Source organism: Condylostylus longicornis, unplaced genomic scaffold, assembly GCF_029603195.1.
Source record: "Condylostylus longicornis isolate FDR11 unplaced genomic scaffold, ASM2960319v2 ptg000005l, whole genome shotgun sequence".
Classification (NCBI taxonomy): domain Eukaryota; kingdom Metazoa; phylum Arthropoda; class Insecta; order Diptera; family Dolichopodidae; genus Condylostylus; species Condylostylus longicornis.
Window position 1 is genome coordinate 6,842,465 of NW_026577974.1, and position 15,897 is coordinate 6,858,361.

Consider the following 15,897-nt stretch of genomic DNA (forward strand, 5'->3'; position numbering starts at 1 on the left):
ATTATATTATATAGACAGCTTGTTAAAAATTTGTTATTATTGTAATTATTATTATTAAATTATAAGTTTAAAAAGGTTATTTTTTAATAATATTTTTATGTTATATTTTAATAAAATATTAAAACATAAATATGTTTTAATATTTTATTCAAATTAAATTGCAAAAATAATTTTAAAAATTTCTTCATATTATTAATGATATTAGGCCTTAAAAATTTTATAGAATATTTTTTATAAATTAATTATTTATTTTTTATTTTCATTATAATTTTATAGTATATTGAATTTATTATTATTGTTAAAATTTTAGCTCTCAATTCTAAAAGTATAATTAATTTTGATGCTAAAGAATCGGTAATTCAAGTAAATATTTTAAAGGTTTTGAATAATATTATTGAATTAATTAATGTAAATTAATGATTTAATGCTAGTGTGTGCAATCGTTGCAGGATTACTGGCCGGATTAGATATAGTAAAAGTATTAAATTAGAGAAATTAAATAGGAAAGATTAGCAATTGAGTATTTCACGACATCAATATGATGAAGCATATAATTTTATAAGTTAATAAGCAAATGTATTTAGGGTCCCAAATGGCAATACCATTTTCAAATAGATCCAAAAAAAACAAATGTGAAATGTTATTAGAAAATTTTTTAAAAAAATATTTTCACAATATAGTAGATAAAACAGTAATTCGAACTTTTAAACTTGAAATTTTGCGTGATTTTTGGTTTACTTTTAGCAACGTCTTTAAATACTAATGGTAAAATTATTTTATAAGCATTTAAAAGCAGACAGTTCCAAAGAATACTAAAAATTAAATTAATTATCCGAATAAACTGGCCAGAATTTAATAATATTTTGGAGATGTTTTTGTTCGAGCTACATGAAATTTCGACCGTAAATTGCACATGCCCCAGATTTTTATTATAATAACTAGCATATTTATCTTTATTATGTCTTGAATCTAAACTGATTCAATAAATATTACTTTCTTTTTTAACATATTTAAAAAATTTATAATTTATTCATTTTGAATTTTCGAATTTTTTCAAAATTTTAAATACTTATATTTAAACATATAAAAAAAAATATTAATATAATATTCTCATAATATTTAATTTAATATATAAAATAATAAAATAAATTCAATAAATATAAAGAAAAATTACTTAACTGTTATACTCTTAACATATATTTATTTATATATATGCAAAACTTATAGAAAAATAGATAAATAAAATATTAAGAAATGAAAAAAAAATAAAATTTTTTACAAGCCTTATTACATTATTTATTTAAGAAAAAATTTATTACAAAAAAGAAAAAAATAAATATTTGCATTATTAAACATTAAGTTCCGTTAAATGTAAAAAACAAAATTTAACATTAAAAATGTTAATTACAAAAATAAAAAAAATTGAAAAAAATTTTTATTATAATTTTAATTGCAGAATAAATAAAAAAAATAGTTTAATTTTATAGCATAAAAATAACAACTTGATAAAAAAAAAATATTTATTTTTGTTCTTTCATTTTTAACATTTTATTTTTAAATAAAATTAATATTAAAAATTTACAAGAATAAGGAAAAATTTAATAATAAATTTAATAAGAAAAAAAATTCAACAACAAAATAAAATTATTTTAAGATCTAGTTATAAATATTTGAAGAGAAAAGAAAATTATTTATAAAAAAAAAATTAAAAAAATTAAAAAAATACATTAAAAAAAACTAACAACAACAAACAAAATATTAAAATTAATTTAATAATTAATTAAATGAAATTAGTTTAATTTATTCCACTAAAAATAAATAAAATCAAATTTAAAATTTTAAATTAAAAAATTTAAAATAAATAAAATGCAAAAAAATAAAAGCATGTAACAACACTGACATGCCATTTGAAAGCTTATAAATCAAAATTGTAAAATAATTTTTAAATAAAAAAAAAAATAAATATATAAATATATAAAATTTTTTTTTATATAAAATAATTATAAAAAAATTTTTTTTATTTTTATTTTTCATTAAAATAGATTTTTTAATTTAAAAATTAATGTAAAATTTAAAATTTACTTAAAATAAATTTAAAAATCTTTTGACAGACAAGCATAAGTCAAACAAAATTTGAATTTTTTTTTATTTTATGATAGAGAAAGAAAATTAATTATTATTTAAAATATCTCACTATTTCACTCACCTTATTTAGTAATTTTTAAATAACAATTTTTCATTATTAATTTAATGAGAGCTTTCACAATTCCAAATTACTCAATTATTTTTCAATTGAATTTTCTCACCCTTTTTCAAATATTCTCACCATTTCAAATATTCTCGCCATTTCAAATATTCTCGCCATTTGAAATATTCTCGCCATTTTAAATATTGAATAACATTGTCAGATGATTAAAATTTTTTTTAATCAGATTCTTAAAATATGAGAATAATAAAAATTTTATTATTCATACTCTTTATTATTATCTTGAATATTTAAGACTAATTTTAATAAAATTTATAAAAATTATAATTAAAAAATTTCCTAATTTCTCTTTAATATATTTCAAGACAATTGACATATTTATAAATTTCTCGTTATTAATTTTTTTAATCGAAAAATTCTAATCAAATTCTAATTGCATTAATATTTTTGGAACGTATTGGTGTGTACTATTAAAGCTACATATTTGCTATGCAATATTACTCTCATATATAAAGCTCACCACATAAATCAAATTGCTTTATTTAAAAAACATAAAATCTAATGCTGAAGTAGAATATAAAAAAAAATATCCTAATATTATAAAATGCTCTACAATTCCATTCTAATTAATTAGTCAATAATAATTATATTACAAAAAATTTCAATATAAACGCAATACACTGCAAAACAATAATATTGTGGAACCACAAATACTGCAAAAACATAGGCATATGCCTATGTACACAGTATATCGCGATATATAGCGAGAACTGTGTTATATTTGTGTTCATAAATAAATGTTGCTAATCAGTGTTTGTTCATAAACATTTTTAATCTATCACAAAATCATGGCTAGTGCAATTAAATCAGCTGTACTTTTTTTTTACTAGGTTTTGCAATTTGGTTTTAAATTTTTAATTGTAAATTGTTGTAATTAAATATAAGAAAATTTCTTTTGAAATAGAATTTTCTATTATCTGGCCGAAATAAATAAAATTTTTTAAATGCTAACGACATTTTTTGTTTATGAACACAATACATACTGTAAATTCAAAATGGCAAAAGTTTTTATACAATTGTCAAAAATATTGTTTTGTAGTATTGCGTTTATGAAAATCTCTATAACGTAATGCAATAATATTTTTCACTATATTACCAATATTTTGTATAAAATCTAAACATTTCATATGAATTTACTTCGTTATTAATATACTAAAATTTCACTATATTGCCAAAATTTAGTAATGTCTATGATAAAAGTAAATTAGCAACATTTTTGTTTATGAAAACAAATATAGTATAGTTTGCAGCAGTTTTTTTTTTACTCTTATAATGCGTTTATGAATGGCCTATTCTATTATAATAATTCTTACTCCCCTATTAGCAATATTTCGCATTTATCCTATTTAATTGAGAAATTTTAAATAGCATTCGATTTGAATTAAATTAAATATTATTTTTCAATTTTTCTTTATTTTCCATTTTTTAATTAAAATTTGAAAGCATTTTATTTTTTAAAAATAATTTTGTTTTTAGTGTAATTTTCCAAAATAATAACAATATAAGAAAATTTTATTAAAATAAAAATTAAAAATTAAAAATAATAAAATTTGTAATATAAAAAGCTTAAATATAAAAAAAATTAATTAATAATTCAAGACAAAACAACAAAAAAATGCTAAATTTAATTAAAGTCTAAAATAAAGAACAAAAATAAATAAAAATAAATAATAAATACAAAAAAAAAATACAAAAAAAAGAATAAATTAATTAAATAAAATGAAAAACTATTTAAATATTAAAGCAGAGCAACTATTTATGTACACTAAGAGGTTATTTAGATTTAAAATCAAAAATAAAATTAAATAAAAGAAAACAAAAACAAAAAAAAAAAAATATTGTTAAAAATTGATCAAAAAAACAAAAAATTTCAAAAATTAAAATTAAATTACAAAACTTTAAGAAAAATTTGAATAACAAAAAAAAATAAAAATATTTCGCTTTAAACAAAAAAACATACAAAAAATCATTAAAATAAATAAAATGATTACATAATCAAAAAAAAAAATCCCTTTTACATTATGCAATAAGAAAAAAATTTTATAATTCTTAAAATTTTCCCAACACATGATGCATGCATACATAACACATAAAATATATACATTAACTACATAATACCTACATACATATAAAAAAAACACAATATTATGTAACAAAATATAAAAAAAAAGACTTGCATACAGGATTCCATAAAAAAAAAAAAAACAAATAGAAAAATTTCATATTTTCCATAATTAAATAAAATTTAAAAAAATAAAACTAAAAAATTTTTCAAAATAAAAAATAGAAAAAAATGAGGCAAAAAAAAAATTTTAAATGAATTGATTTAATAAAATAAAAAAAAAATAATAAATGTTTAAAAATAAAATATTAAAAAAAAAAAGAATGTAAGATTTAATAAAAATCTAAATGGAAAAAAAAAATTTATTATAAAAGAATAAAAAAAAAATTATAGTGTCGCGATAATAATGATAATGATAATAACAAAAAAAAAAAAAGGAAGAAAAAAAAAACAACAAAAAATAAAATATTTAAAATATTAAAAAAAAATTGAGTGCTTTTCAATTACAAATTATTTTCCATCCTTAAAATTTAATTCAGTTTATAAGGGTGTAGGCCAAATATAATCAGCCCGCCCTATAATGAATTTCGTTCGTAGCTCTGAAATTCAGAAAAATTTCCGAATTTCATATTCTCAATTTCGAATTTCTAAAAATTCTACTAAAAATATTCGTAACAGGGTAATCATAAATTAAGTTCATAGTAAAAAATAATCCTCAATTTATGATCATTTAAATCGTAGCTAAATTCATAATTCTTAGAATTTAACCAGGGGAATTCATGATGCGGCTGAGTGTTAATGGTGTTGCTAAGTAGTATTATGCTAGACTCGTCCCCTTTAAATTAGAAGCAAATAGTGTATTTTCGATAGTTTAGAAATTTCGTAGAAAAATTGAATATTTTTACAGAAATCCACACATATTGAATATGTATTTTGATTTCACAGGCCTGCAACATACTCGATTTAATTGTTAAATTTATTTAATTTAACACGAAATACCGATTTCCTTATGGAATAGGTATTTAATTCCTGTACGGAAAAACCAAGTTAGCGCAGAGGTGGTCTGTAGGACCAGTTTTATCTGTTCAGAGTTTAGGTGATTTTTTAGGGTAGGAGTTACACTCTTCCACTGTCAGAGGAAGAAGGCAGATAGCGCCGTCCTTCTTCGTCTTTCGAGATTTTTTCATCTAATAAAAAAAAAGAAAAAAATTTAATTGTGAAATAATATCAAACATTTTTTCTATTCTGCTCAACTTCTAATTTATTATATTTTTTGGCAGTAGTTTAAAAAAAAAAAAAAAACATTTAAAAATTCCTTTAGAATTTTAAGTACAACTGCTATTTTCGAACATAGTAGATCTTTTCGTAAACGCTGTATATTGCGATATACAGTGAAAATTGCGAAATATTTGTGTTCATAAACAAATATAGGAAACCTAATTTGCAACATACGTGACTAATTTTTAGTAACACTGCGAAATTAGTATGAGCAGCGCAGTTAAATCTTATGAACTGTTTTGATTTTATAGAATAATTAAAATTTTATAGAAAAATTTATTGCATATTTATCAAGTTATATTTTTGCAGTATTGTGTTTGCAGTATTGCGTTTATGAAAAATTCTGGTATTTTTACAGACTTTCCAGTTTGGATATATAAAACATGCTTCATATTAAGAACTAAATTAAAAGTGAATTTTTGAAAATTCTCTGATTTAGCATACTTAAAATTAAATAGAATTTATGAGTGCCTGTTAAGAAATAATATAAATTTTGTAATTCAAATTCATAGGTCTTAGTACAGTGGTGTGTACTAAGCTCTTCTCGTGACCTTTGAATTAGAATTTACTAATTTTATAAATTTACAACAATTTCATGTTAACAAAATCCGATCCACTTCTTAATTAAAGTAAATAAAATACTAAAATTCCAACTAGAACAAAATAATTTTATTAAATTAAAAATTGAGAATACTTAATATTTTTTTAATTTTTTATTTTTAAAGAATTTTAGCATTTTATGCAAAAATTTTTAATATTTTAATAAATTTTTATAAGTATAATTATAATTGTATTTTGAAAAATCCTATAAAATTTTTAATTTTTTTTTCTGATTTAATTAAATTCAAATTTCTTTTATAATGTCATCTAGTAATTTCTTTAAAATTTTTATTTTCTGGTATCGATTGACGTTTTCTTTCTTTTTTGAGGGCACGTTTAACAGCTTTTTGTTCTAATTCTTCACAATGTTCTGTAAACATAATTTTTAAAGTTGGATACATTAAAGGTAAATATTTAATATCCTTTAAACATATCTAAAAAAAAAATTAAAATTAATATTATATAAAAGCTTTATACAACGTTAATTTAGGCATACTTCCATATTATCAAAAGCTAGACCAACTTTTTGTCCAATATCATTTTCAATTCTTGGTAATTTTGCATATCTTTGACTAAAATGTGTTAAAATTGTATATTGTGATTGCATTCTTTCACCTTGACTTATAGCTTGTGAAACTGTACTATGCATTTTATATATTGCTTCATGCTGTAATTCATCTTCCATTGTTGCTTCATGTATTAAAATAGTTGAATTCATTCCTAATTTAATTAATTCATCACATGGCATTGTATCACCACTATATGTAATTTTTATTGGTTTCATATTAAATTCTTCAATTAATTCAATTGCAATACCAAATGCATGAGGACAATGTCGTACTAGACAAGTTGATATAGATTTAATACCCATTTCTTCTGTATATAATGTATTATAGGGGGTTGTAATCTAAAGAATTAAAATGATATTATTAGTTATTATAGAAAATTTATTTAAAAAATTTATACCAAATCAGCATTAGGAATTAAAGAATATTCTGTAGAAAGTTTTTCGATTCGTCTATCATAAAAATTTAACCAATTTTTAATTTGTGCAGGGGCAAATAGAAGTATGGGTGTTTCAATTTTTAACAATTGGCGAGCCTTTAATAATCCTATTAGACCTGAAGGTAAAAATTATATATTAAATAAGTTTATTATAAGTATGCAACAATAACAATTCTTTCAGTAATATAAGATTACCTATGTGATGATCTGCATGTAAATGTGAAACAAATATCGCTTTTAAATTATGTAAAATTTCTAATGCTTCATTTTCTCCATAGAATCTTATTATTTGACCCCAAGTACCTTCACCACAATCAAATAATATACAAGAACTAGAATTTATATTTAAAAGTATTGAACTAACATTGCGTGTTTTATTGGGAATACATGAACCTGTTCCCAGAAATAAAATTTTTGGATAATTTAATTTTGTAATAGAATCATCATTCTCTTCAGAATTTATTTTATTATAAATATTTTTGAAATTATGAAGTGATTCTAAAAATCCTTCTACCGCATGGGTTTCTTCAATATATTCATCTGGTGTAAATTGAGGTTCATATGATCTATCTAATGATTTTTTTGGTCTTAAATTAAAAGAAGTTAAAGTAATTACATCTGGTATACAATTAAGAGAATTTTCTTTTTCTATAATTTTAATTTGTGAATTAATATTGTCTGGTAATAATTTCAACTTTTTTGTTGGCCTTTCTAATTGATCTATATTTAAATCTATGCTCTCCCTAAAAGGAAACAAAAGAATTTTTTTAACGATATTAAATTGGACAAGAAAACCGACTCGAACAATTTAACAACAAAAATACTTACTTAAGCAATGGAAAGATTCCACTGTGAATTTGATTTAATTGATATTGAATACGATGAGTAGCTACATAACCAGAAAATCTAATAAAAAATATTTAGAGCTATATATTTTAAAAGTATTTGAAAGGCTATAATAGTCTTACCTATTAGAAGAATTCAATATTAAATGTTGAGTTGTATTTGGAAATTTCATCATGAATTTTTTGTATGCTTCTGTTTGTATAATATTCTGTGGTGTAAAATGAATTATTAAAATAGCCTTATTATCTTCATTTTCTGATTTTGCTTGATAATCTTCAAAACAATTTGCTTGTTTCTCTAATGCGACTAGATAATCTTCATTTGGAACGTCGATAACTAAAATTTTAAAAATATTAAAACCTTATGTAAGTAAATAATAATTATTAAATATTTTACATACATATAAATACAGGCCCAGGATCAGTTGGAGCCCGTACATCATCAGACTTTACAATTGTTCCATCCGGTAATTCTACATCAAAACCATTTTTAAGTTGACCCAGTAATGGTCCGGGTGGTACACCTTTATCAACACATTTTTCTAGATTTAATGATCCAGGTTTAGGCTAAAATTAAAAGAAATATTTTGTTTTTTGTCAGAAATAAATCTAATTTAATTTTTTTAAATCAAAAATTGTAGAAAATTCCGGTTATATCAAAATTTAATAAAAACAAATCAATTAATTTTTGTGCTACAAAATGGATTCTTGTTTACCTGAATCGAAAACAATAATCAAATGTTTAGAAAAACGAATGAAACTTTTGGAAAAAGAAGATTTTCCAACATTGGAACAATTATATAAAAATCAAGGAAAAATTTTTGGGAAAATTTTATATGATCAAATGTCACCGATAGCAAAAATGTTATTGAAAACTAATAAAGGGCATAATATCCCAGTTGACTATAAATCGGAACATGAACAATGCCAGATTAATACTAATTCTGTAGATACAATAAATGCAACATCATTGAATTATTCACGAGATCAAATCTTAAATCTTCAAAAAATGATTGAAGAGAAAGAAAATTTAAAATTACAAAAAGCAATTCAAGAGAATTCTGAATTTGAACGTTTCGAAGCTAATTTAAAACTGCGTTATGCATTGGACAAACAAAATAAAATTAATAATGAAAAATTTGAAAGATTTCGTAAGAAAATTATTGAAAAATTTCAAAATAAAATTATAAAAATTAAAAAATCATATGATAAAAAATATGATAAAATGATGAAAGAATTAATTGAGGATTGTTATGAGAAAATTCAATTTTCACGTTTAAAAATGCAAAGAGAATTAGATTGTATTCAGTACCAAATGGATAAGGATGAACAAGATGATATAAGAGATATTGAAGTAGCTAATAAAGCAATTACTGTTGATTTAATTAGTGATTATATTAGAAAAAATGAGGAACGAAGATTTAAAGAACAAAATGCTAAAGATATTGAAAAAATGGCATCATTTTTAAATTTTATCGGTACACTACAAAGTGAACAGAAGTTAAAATACCAGAAATTGAAAACAAATTGTTTACAAGTTTTGGTTGATCTTAAACAACTTTTAATAAAAATGAATCAATGGTAAAGTTTTTAAAAACTTTTCATTCTTATTCCAATTCGTCCAATTTTTTTAATATCATTTCAGTAACCATTTCAATAAAGATTCACGAGATGGAAATAAAATTAATCTATGTGTTGTTGATACATTTAAAAAACATCTTGATAATGCCATCAATAAAATTTCTGATTTTGGAATCAAATACAATACAAATATGTGTGATTCTTTAATAAAACCATTGTGCACTTTTGTAACAACTGGAGAAATATCAAAAAAATTTTTATGTCAATGCAAATCATCTAGTTCTAGTATAGATTCTGATTCTACTGAATGTAATTCAAAATATAAAATAAGGGAATCAAAACCGGTCTCATCTCTAATATCAACAGAACCATCATTCTGTAATTCAAAATATAAAATAAGGGAATCAAAACCGTTCTCATCTCTAATATCAACAGAACCATCATTATATAAAATTAAGAGAATTGAATTACAATATTTAGATAAAAATCAGGCAATTATTGATTATAAAAATTCTATATTTCATAAAGATTTTAAAGAAAAACTTATAAATGCAATTGATATAAAATCAGAAATTAATCAAATATTTGATTCTCTTAAAAATAACTTTAATGAAAATAATGAAAAGCAATTTTTAACTAAAGAAGAAATTCAAATTATGATTTTTGAAGCAATTAAAGATCATATACATCGTGTCATTTTTAATTTTGATTTCAATTCTCCAAAAATCCCAATTGAAAAAAATGATATATTATTGAGTAACGAGAAAAATCTTACAAATGCAAATGAATCTTTATTGGATTTTAAAAGTAATGAAACAAAAAATCATTACTTTATTTTAGATTTGAATAATCGCATTAATTTGCCAAAATATTTGATAAACGATAATTGGGATACAATTTATATTTATAAAGAGTTGTCCCGGAACGAATTAATACAAATTTATAATGACCATAAAAAATCTGAGGCGAAAATAAATTAGATGATGAAATAATTTCTATGTGCTCGTAATTTACCTTCAATTTGCATATGTAGGCGCAAGTCATAAATTCTTCTCTTCGCTGATAATTTTCTGATGAAATATTTTTAACATTAATCGAAATTGGTGATTGTCTTTCATCCTTCTTTTTATCTAAAATAAAAATTCAATTTCAAAATAAATCTTTATTTTATATACTAAAACTAGGTAGGTAGGTACTTACTTTCATATTCATAATAATCTGTATCATCAATCTCTGGAATTTCTTCTTTTAAATCACTTGACTTGGCATCATTATTGTTTTCATATTTATCACTATAAATCATAAAAATTAATAATCTGCTCCTTTATTAAAAAAAAAAAAAACAAAACTTACATTTTTAATGGAATACATTTTACTGTCATAACTTGATCTTCAAAATCTCCACCATTTTCATAATTTACAGTACTTACTTTTAAATCTTTTAGGACAACAAAACGTTCCATTCCACGAAAAATTTCATCCTGTTGATAAAAAAAAAAGAAGTTTACTTTTACATTTAAAGAAATATTCTTTTGAGTTAATTTACCAGACCGGGTGGTCCATGTAATGTTAAATTTGGTACACCAGAATCTTGAACTGTTAATGTTAAACCTGGTAAACCACCTAAACGATCCCAACTTGTACGTGTCATAAAAATATGCTCTAAACGTGATAATTTTGTTTTATGCTCATGAGCTAATCTTTGTGTACCTTCTCCACAATTAAACAAATATCTATTTTGATCAGTAAATAAATAAACAACAGCTGGTGCTGAACTTGATCCATTCCCAAGAACTTGTAAATTAACCGTGCCGGGTATATATTTTGAACTTTTTTCCTTAATTTTTTGCCTCTGCTTTTGCGCTTCAGCAATATGTTCACGTTCTTTTGGCATACTTATTAGAAGTTTATTTAATTTCAATTTTGAATTACTTAAGGTGGAAACACGAAACTTATTTACATTTAATGGAATGGAGGTTTGAAGAGCAATTTTGATATTCCTAAACATTTATGGATTTTTTTAAGTTATTTTATAAATCTTTTAGTTTGGTTTTTTTAAATTAAAACTGCGTAACATTTTGTAATTTACGTTAACTAGTGAGTAATAATTGTTAAGTTAATGAATTTCCAAAAAGTTGTTACACTTTATGAGTTTGGAGTTTTGAAATAAAATTTAGCACATTGTTTTTTGTTGTCAACAATACGGCGTGTCAAAATCATATGCTCTTTTTTGTAATCATTCGTATAGGTATTCAAAGGAGTATTAAATTGATTACTTTCAAAAGTACTTGTTGCAAACAGCAAATAAAAAACAGGGTTCGTAATTTATGTAACTTGAAATGTTTATAAACATTAATTTGGGAAAACTCATAATGCAAAATCATTTTTGTTCAAACTATCAAAGGATAATTAAGGTATTACAGGAATGCAATACTGTTGTGATTTCAAATTTTGAATTCTAAAACTCTTACTTTAAATCATTAATTTAGTTTAACGCTAGAAGTGAGATATGCAATATTGATTTCTCACTAAAAAATAAAGAAATTGTGGACTGTAGGGAAGTGTGTTTAATTTTAGCAAAAAATGTGATATGCATAATGCAAGAAACATGTTGCATAGACATCAAGTCTTGTAATCACGAATAACGTTAACATTTCAAATGTCAAAGTAAGCTACAGCGCACGTGTCTAATTTATATTGTCAAATTACATTTAATTGAATTTTTTTAAGAAAACACGACAATAATAGTAAATTTTCAGATATAATAATGGTGTATGTAAAAGATTTTGAAGATTTTGAAATAGCAGCTAGCCAAATGTATATGGAAAAGCCACAATCTTGTCGGTATACAATGAAATATATTCATTCCAAAGGTTGCCTATTACTAAAAGTTACTGATAATGTTAAGGTAAATTGAAAATTTCAAAAGAAAAAAAAACTCATATAAAAAAGTAAATATTATTTTAGTGCTTGCAATATAAAGCTGAACATGTACCAGATTTGAAAAAGGTTGAAAAATTTACTAGCAATCTTATGGGACATATGGCATCAAAGGAATAAATTTTATCTTATAATTAAAAACTCACCCCCTACTATAATACTAGCGCATTTCAATTTGTTATTTTTTATTCTAAGCTATAGTTTTTAAAATTGTAAAATTTAAATAATTCGAGTATTTGAAAATTTTGAAATTTAATATATAAGAAATATGCATCTTTATCAAGATTTTTTAATTCTTTAATTGTAGATTATGTGCATGCCACGTATAAATTTTATTAATTTTCTAAAAATACTCAAATCCCAATGATCAATATTCATGGAGTTATTAAAAAAAAAACTCAAATTCAAATATTCGTTCATGTCTTCCTCACTTCTACGTCAGTTCTTGTAGATACATAGAATATCTTCATTGTTATATGACCTAGAGGTTAGCTAAGATCAAGATCATTAGCATTTTTTTCATGTGTAACTAAGTGCGTGCGATATAACATAAGGGTCAATGTTTGGCTTATCAAAAAAATAAAAGTTTTTTTTCTTCTCGTTTTTTTAACATTTTATTACGTCTATTTTATATATAAAATGTGAAAAATTCTATTCACAATTAAAATATAGAAAAATTACTGACTAATGAAATTAATATTATGAAAATCATATTCTGCCAAAATGAACAGAAACGAAAAGTAAAATGCTACGTACTGACATATATAATATGCAAAATTTAACAAAAAAAAAAAAAAATTCTCAAATCAAGGAATCTACATCATACCACCCATTCCGCCCATTCCTCCCATACCTCCCATGCCTCCCATACCAGGCATACCACCAGCACCTTCCTCTTTTGGAAGCTCTGTAACTACAGCTTCTGCAGTTGTGAGTAGTGACGCAACACCAGAAGCATCTACTAAGGCAGTTCTAACGACTTTTGTTGGATCTATAATACCCTTTTCAATTAAATTAACATATTCTGAAGCCATAGCATCATAACCAACATCACCATCAAGGTTTTCTACTTTGGCAACTACCATGGCTGCATCGACACCAGCATTTTTAGCTATTGTTAAAGTTGGCATTCTTAAGGCTTTGCGAACAATTTCAATACCAGTATTTTGATCTTCATTTTCTCCTTTTAATTTATCGAGCTTTGGAATACATCTTAAAAGTGCGGTACCACCACCTGGTACAATACCTTCGGCAATTGCAGCTCTTGTTGCACATAAAGCATCATTTACACGATCTTTTTTCTCATTTACTTCTACTTCACTTGAACCTCCTATTCTTAATAATGCAACACCTGAGGACAGTCTAGCTAATCTTTCTTGTAATTTTTCTTTCTCATATTCGGAAGTTGTTTCTTCTATCTGATCTCTGATTTGTTGTACTCTACGTTCAACATCCTCTCTCTTTCCTTTACCTTTCAAAAATAGTGTATCATCTTTTGTAATTACAACTTCACCAATTTTCCCTAAATCAGAAATTTGAACGTCTTCTAATTTTACTAAGTTAGCTTCGTCTCCAAATACTATGCCTCCTGCAGCAATTGCCATATCTGTGAGAGTTGATTTTCGGTTATCTCCAAAACCTGGAGCTTTAACAGCTGCGACTTGTAAGCCAATTTTTAAGCGATTTACAACTAATGTGCTTAATGCCTCGCCGTCAATATCTTCTGCTACCAGAACTAAAGGTTTTCTTTGCGAGTTTGCTAATTCTAAAGCCGGAATAATTGATTGAACATTTGAAATTTTCTTTTCTGAAAATAATACTAAAGCATCTTGGAATTCAACCTTAGCTCCTTTAGTTGAATTTATAAAATATGGAGATATATAGCCACGATCAAATTTCATACCTTCAATAACTTCTAATTCATCGTGCAATGTCTTACCATCTTTAACAGTGATAACACCATCCTTACCAACTTTCTTCATTGCCTCACTGATTAAACTACCGATGGCTTTATCCCCATTAGCTGATATTGTTGCAACTTGAGCAATTTCTTCAGGTGTTTTAACATTTCGTGACATACTTTTCAAATGATCTTTTACTGCATCAACAGCAAGCATAACACCACGCCTAATTTCAACTGGATTAGCCCCTTTCGAAATTTTTTCGAATCCTTCCTTGGCTATAGCTCTAGCTAAAACTGTTGCTGTAGTTGTGCCATCTCCAGCTTCTTCGTTTGTATTATTTGCAACGTCTTGTACTAATTTTGCTCCAATATTCTGGAATTTGTCTTTTAATTCTATGGCTTTCGCAACAGTTACACCGTCTTTCGTAATCTTTGGTGAACCCCATGATTGCTCAAGTATTACGTTTCTTCCTTTAGGTCCCATTGTTACAGCGACAGCATCGGCTAATATATCAACTCCTTGCAACATTAATGCTCTAACTTCTGGACCAAATTTAACATCTTTAGCATAGTTTCGTAATCCCATTCTTACGGGGGCTGAACGAAGAATTTTAGCGACAGAATACATTTTTTTATATTTTATGTTAAATGAAGGATTTCAAAAAAATATTTTTTATAAAGTTAGAGTGCGTTTAACTTAATTTTTAAGATTTTTTTTATCGCTTATATTACACAAGAAATATAATTTATATATTCCTCACAAAAAAATTTCTAGTTCTTTCCACCGGCAATCACAAATTATCAATCTCACTTTCGTAACTCTTCAATTAATGATATTTCTTAAAAAAATGTGACTTTAGGTTTGTTCAATTCGCTGCCGTCACACAAATTTATCTTATTGGAGATTTGACGTTTGGTATGTTCAGATCTTGTGTCAAAAGCAAAAATGTGATTGCAAATCAAATAACATTCACATCCACTTCGTATTAGTTTTTTTTTCATTTGAAGTTTTAACACATTTTCCTAAAATTAAACGATTATTTTAGTATTTTTTGAATTTAAATAAATTTTTGCATTTTTGATTAATTTTTGTTAGTAACAAAACTATGTTAATGGTGAATTATTGAATTGAAGCTTTAAAGCAAAGTGTAAACGGTTCTGTTGTTAAGTTTGTGTTAATAATCATGCAAAAGACAATATTACTGATTGCTGTACAGTGTTGGGAAATTTAGATAAGAAAATCGGGCTAGATTAAGCGAAATACAATGCCTTTGTTACCACTTTCATGTACAATCGCTTGGTTACCGCTTTTTAAATAGTTATAGAACTATAAAAATGGTAACAATAAATTAATGAAAAAGCCATTGGCATTATCTTTAAAAAATTTACTGCAAAACTAAATTTCATTGTATCAAAA

At 23.9% G+C, this 15,897-nt stretch overlaps 3 protein-coding genes across 3 annotated transcripts; 1 reads left to right on the forward strand and 2 right to left on the reverse strand.

Annotated features, from left to right (window-relative positions):
• Window positions 1–6,314: 6,314 nt before the first annotated feature.
• On the reverse strand, window positions 6,315–11,838 carry LOC129615477 (ribonuclease Z, mitochondrial). The gene is made up of 11 exons (XM_055530725.1): window positions 11,184–11,838; window positions 10,991–11,118; window positions 10,838–10,929; window positions 10,652–10,767; window positions 8,458–8,623; window positions 8,180–8,393; window positions 8,040–8,117; window positions 7,407–7,954; window positions 7,173–7,327; window positions 6,703–7,113; window positions 6,315–6,640 (listed from the first exon to the last, which is right to left on the reverse strand). The coding sequence occupies exons 1-11, from the start codon at window positions 11,643–11,645 to the stop codon at window positions 6,470–6,472; spliced, it is 2,541 nt and encodes an 846-aa protein (XP_055386700.1). The 5' UTR covers window positions 11,646–11,838; the 3' UTR covers window positions 6,315–6,469.
• Window positions 11,839–12,304: 466 nt separating this feature from the next.
• LOC129616222 (signal recognition particle 9 kDa protein) lies at window positions 12,305–12,856 on the forward strand. The gene is made up of 2 exons (XM_055531743.1): window positions 12,305–12,545; window positions 12,605–12,856. The coding sequence occupies exons 1-2, from the start codon at window positions 12,405–12,407 to the stop codon at window positions 12,695–12,697; spliced, it is 234 nt and encodes a 77-aa protein (XP_055387718.1). The 5' UTR covers window positions 12,305–12,404; the 3' UTR covers window positions 12,698–12,856.
• A 298-nt stretch (window positions 12,857–13,154) lies between these two features.
• LOC129614783 (heat shock protein 60A) lies at window positions 13,155–15,314 on the reverse strand. The gene has a single exon (XM_055529652.1). The coding sequence runs from the start codon at window positions 15,106–15,108 to the stop codon at window positions 13,393–13,395; it is 1,716 nt and encodes a 571-aa protein (XP_055385627.1). The 5' UTR covers window positions 15,109–15,314; the 3' UTR covers window positions 13,155–13,392.
• Window positions 15,315–15,897: the final 583 nt, after the last annotated feature.

What these genes read in the sequence shown, in the direction of transcription:
- LOC129615477 (XM_055530725.1), bottom strand. Translation starts at nt 11,645, where the DNA reads ATGTTTAGGAATATCAAAATTGCTCTTCAAACCTCCATTCCATTAAAT. An exon ending in AGATTATTATGAATATGAAA is followed by an intron (nt 10,768 to 10,837) that starts GTAAGTACCTAC and finishes TTTTTATTTTAG; the next exon opens with ATAAAAAGAAGGATGAAAGA. An exon ending in GGAATCTTTCCATTGCTTAA is followed by an intron (nt 7,955 to 8,039) that starts GTAAGTATTTTT and finishes GTTTCCTTTTAG; the next exon opens with GGAGAGCATAGATTTAAATA.
- LOC129616222 (XM_055531743.1), top strand. Translation starts at nt 12,405, where the DNA reads ATGGTGTATGTAAAAGATTTTGAAGATTTTGAAATAGCAGCTAGCCAA. An exon ending in AAGTTACTGATAATGTTAAG is followed by an intron (nt 12,546 to 12,604) that starts GTAAATTGAAAA and finishes ATATTATTTTAG; the next exon opens with TGCTTGCAATATAAAGCTGA.
- LOC129614783 (XM_055529652.1), bottom strand. Translation starts at nt 15,108, where the DNA reads ATGTATTCTGTCGCTAAAATTCTTCGTTCAGCCCCCGTAAGAATGGGA.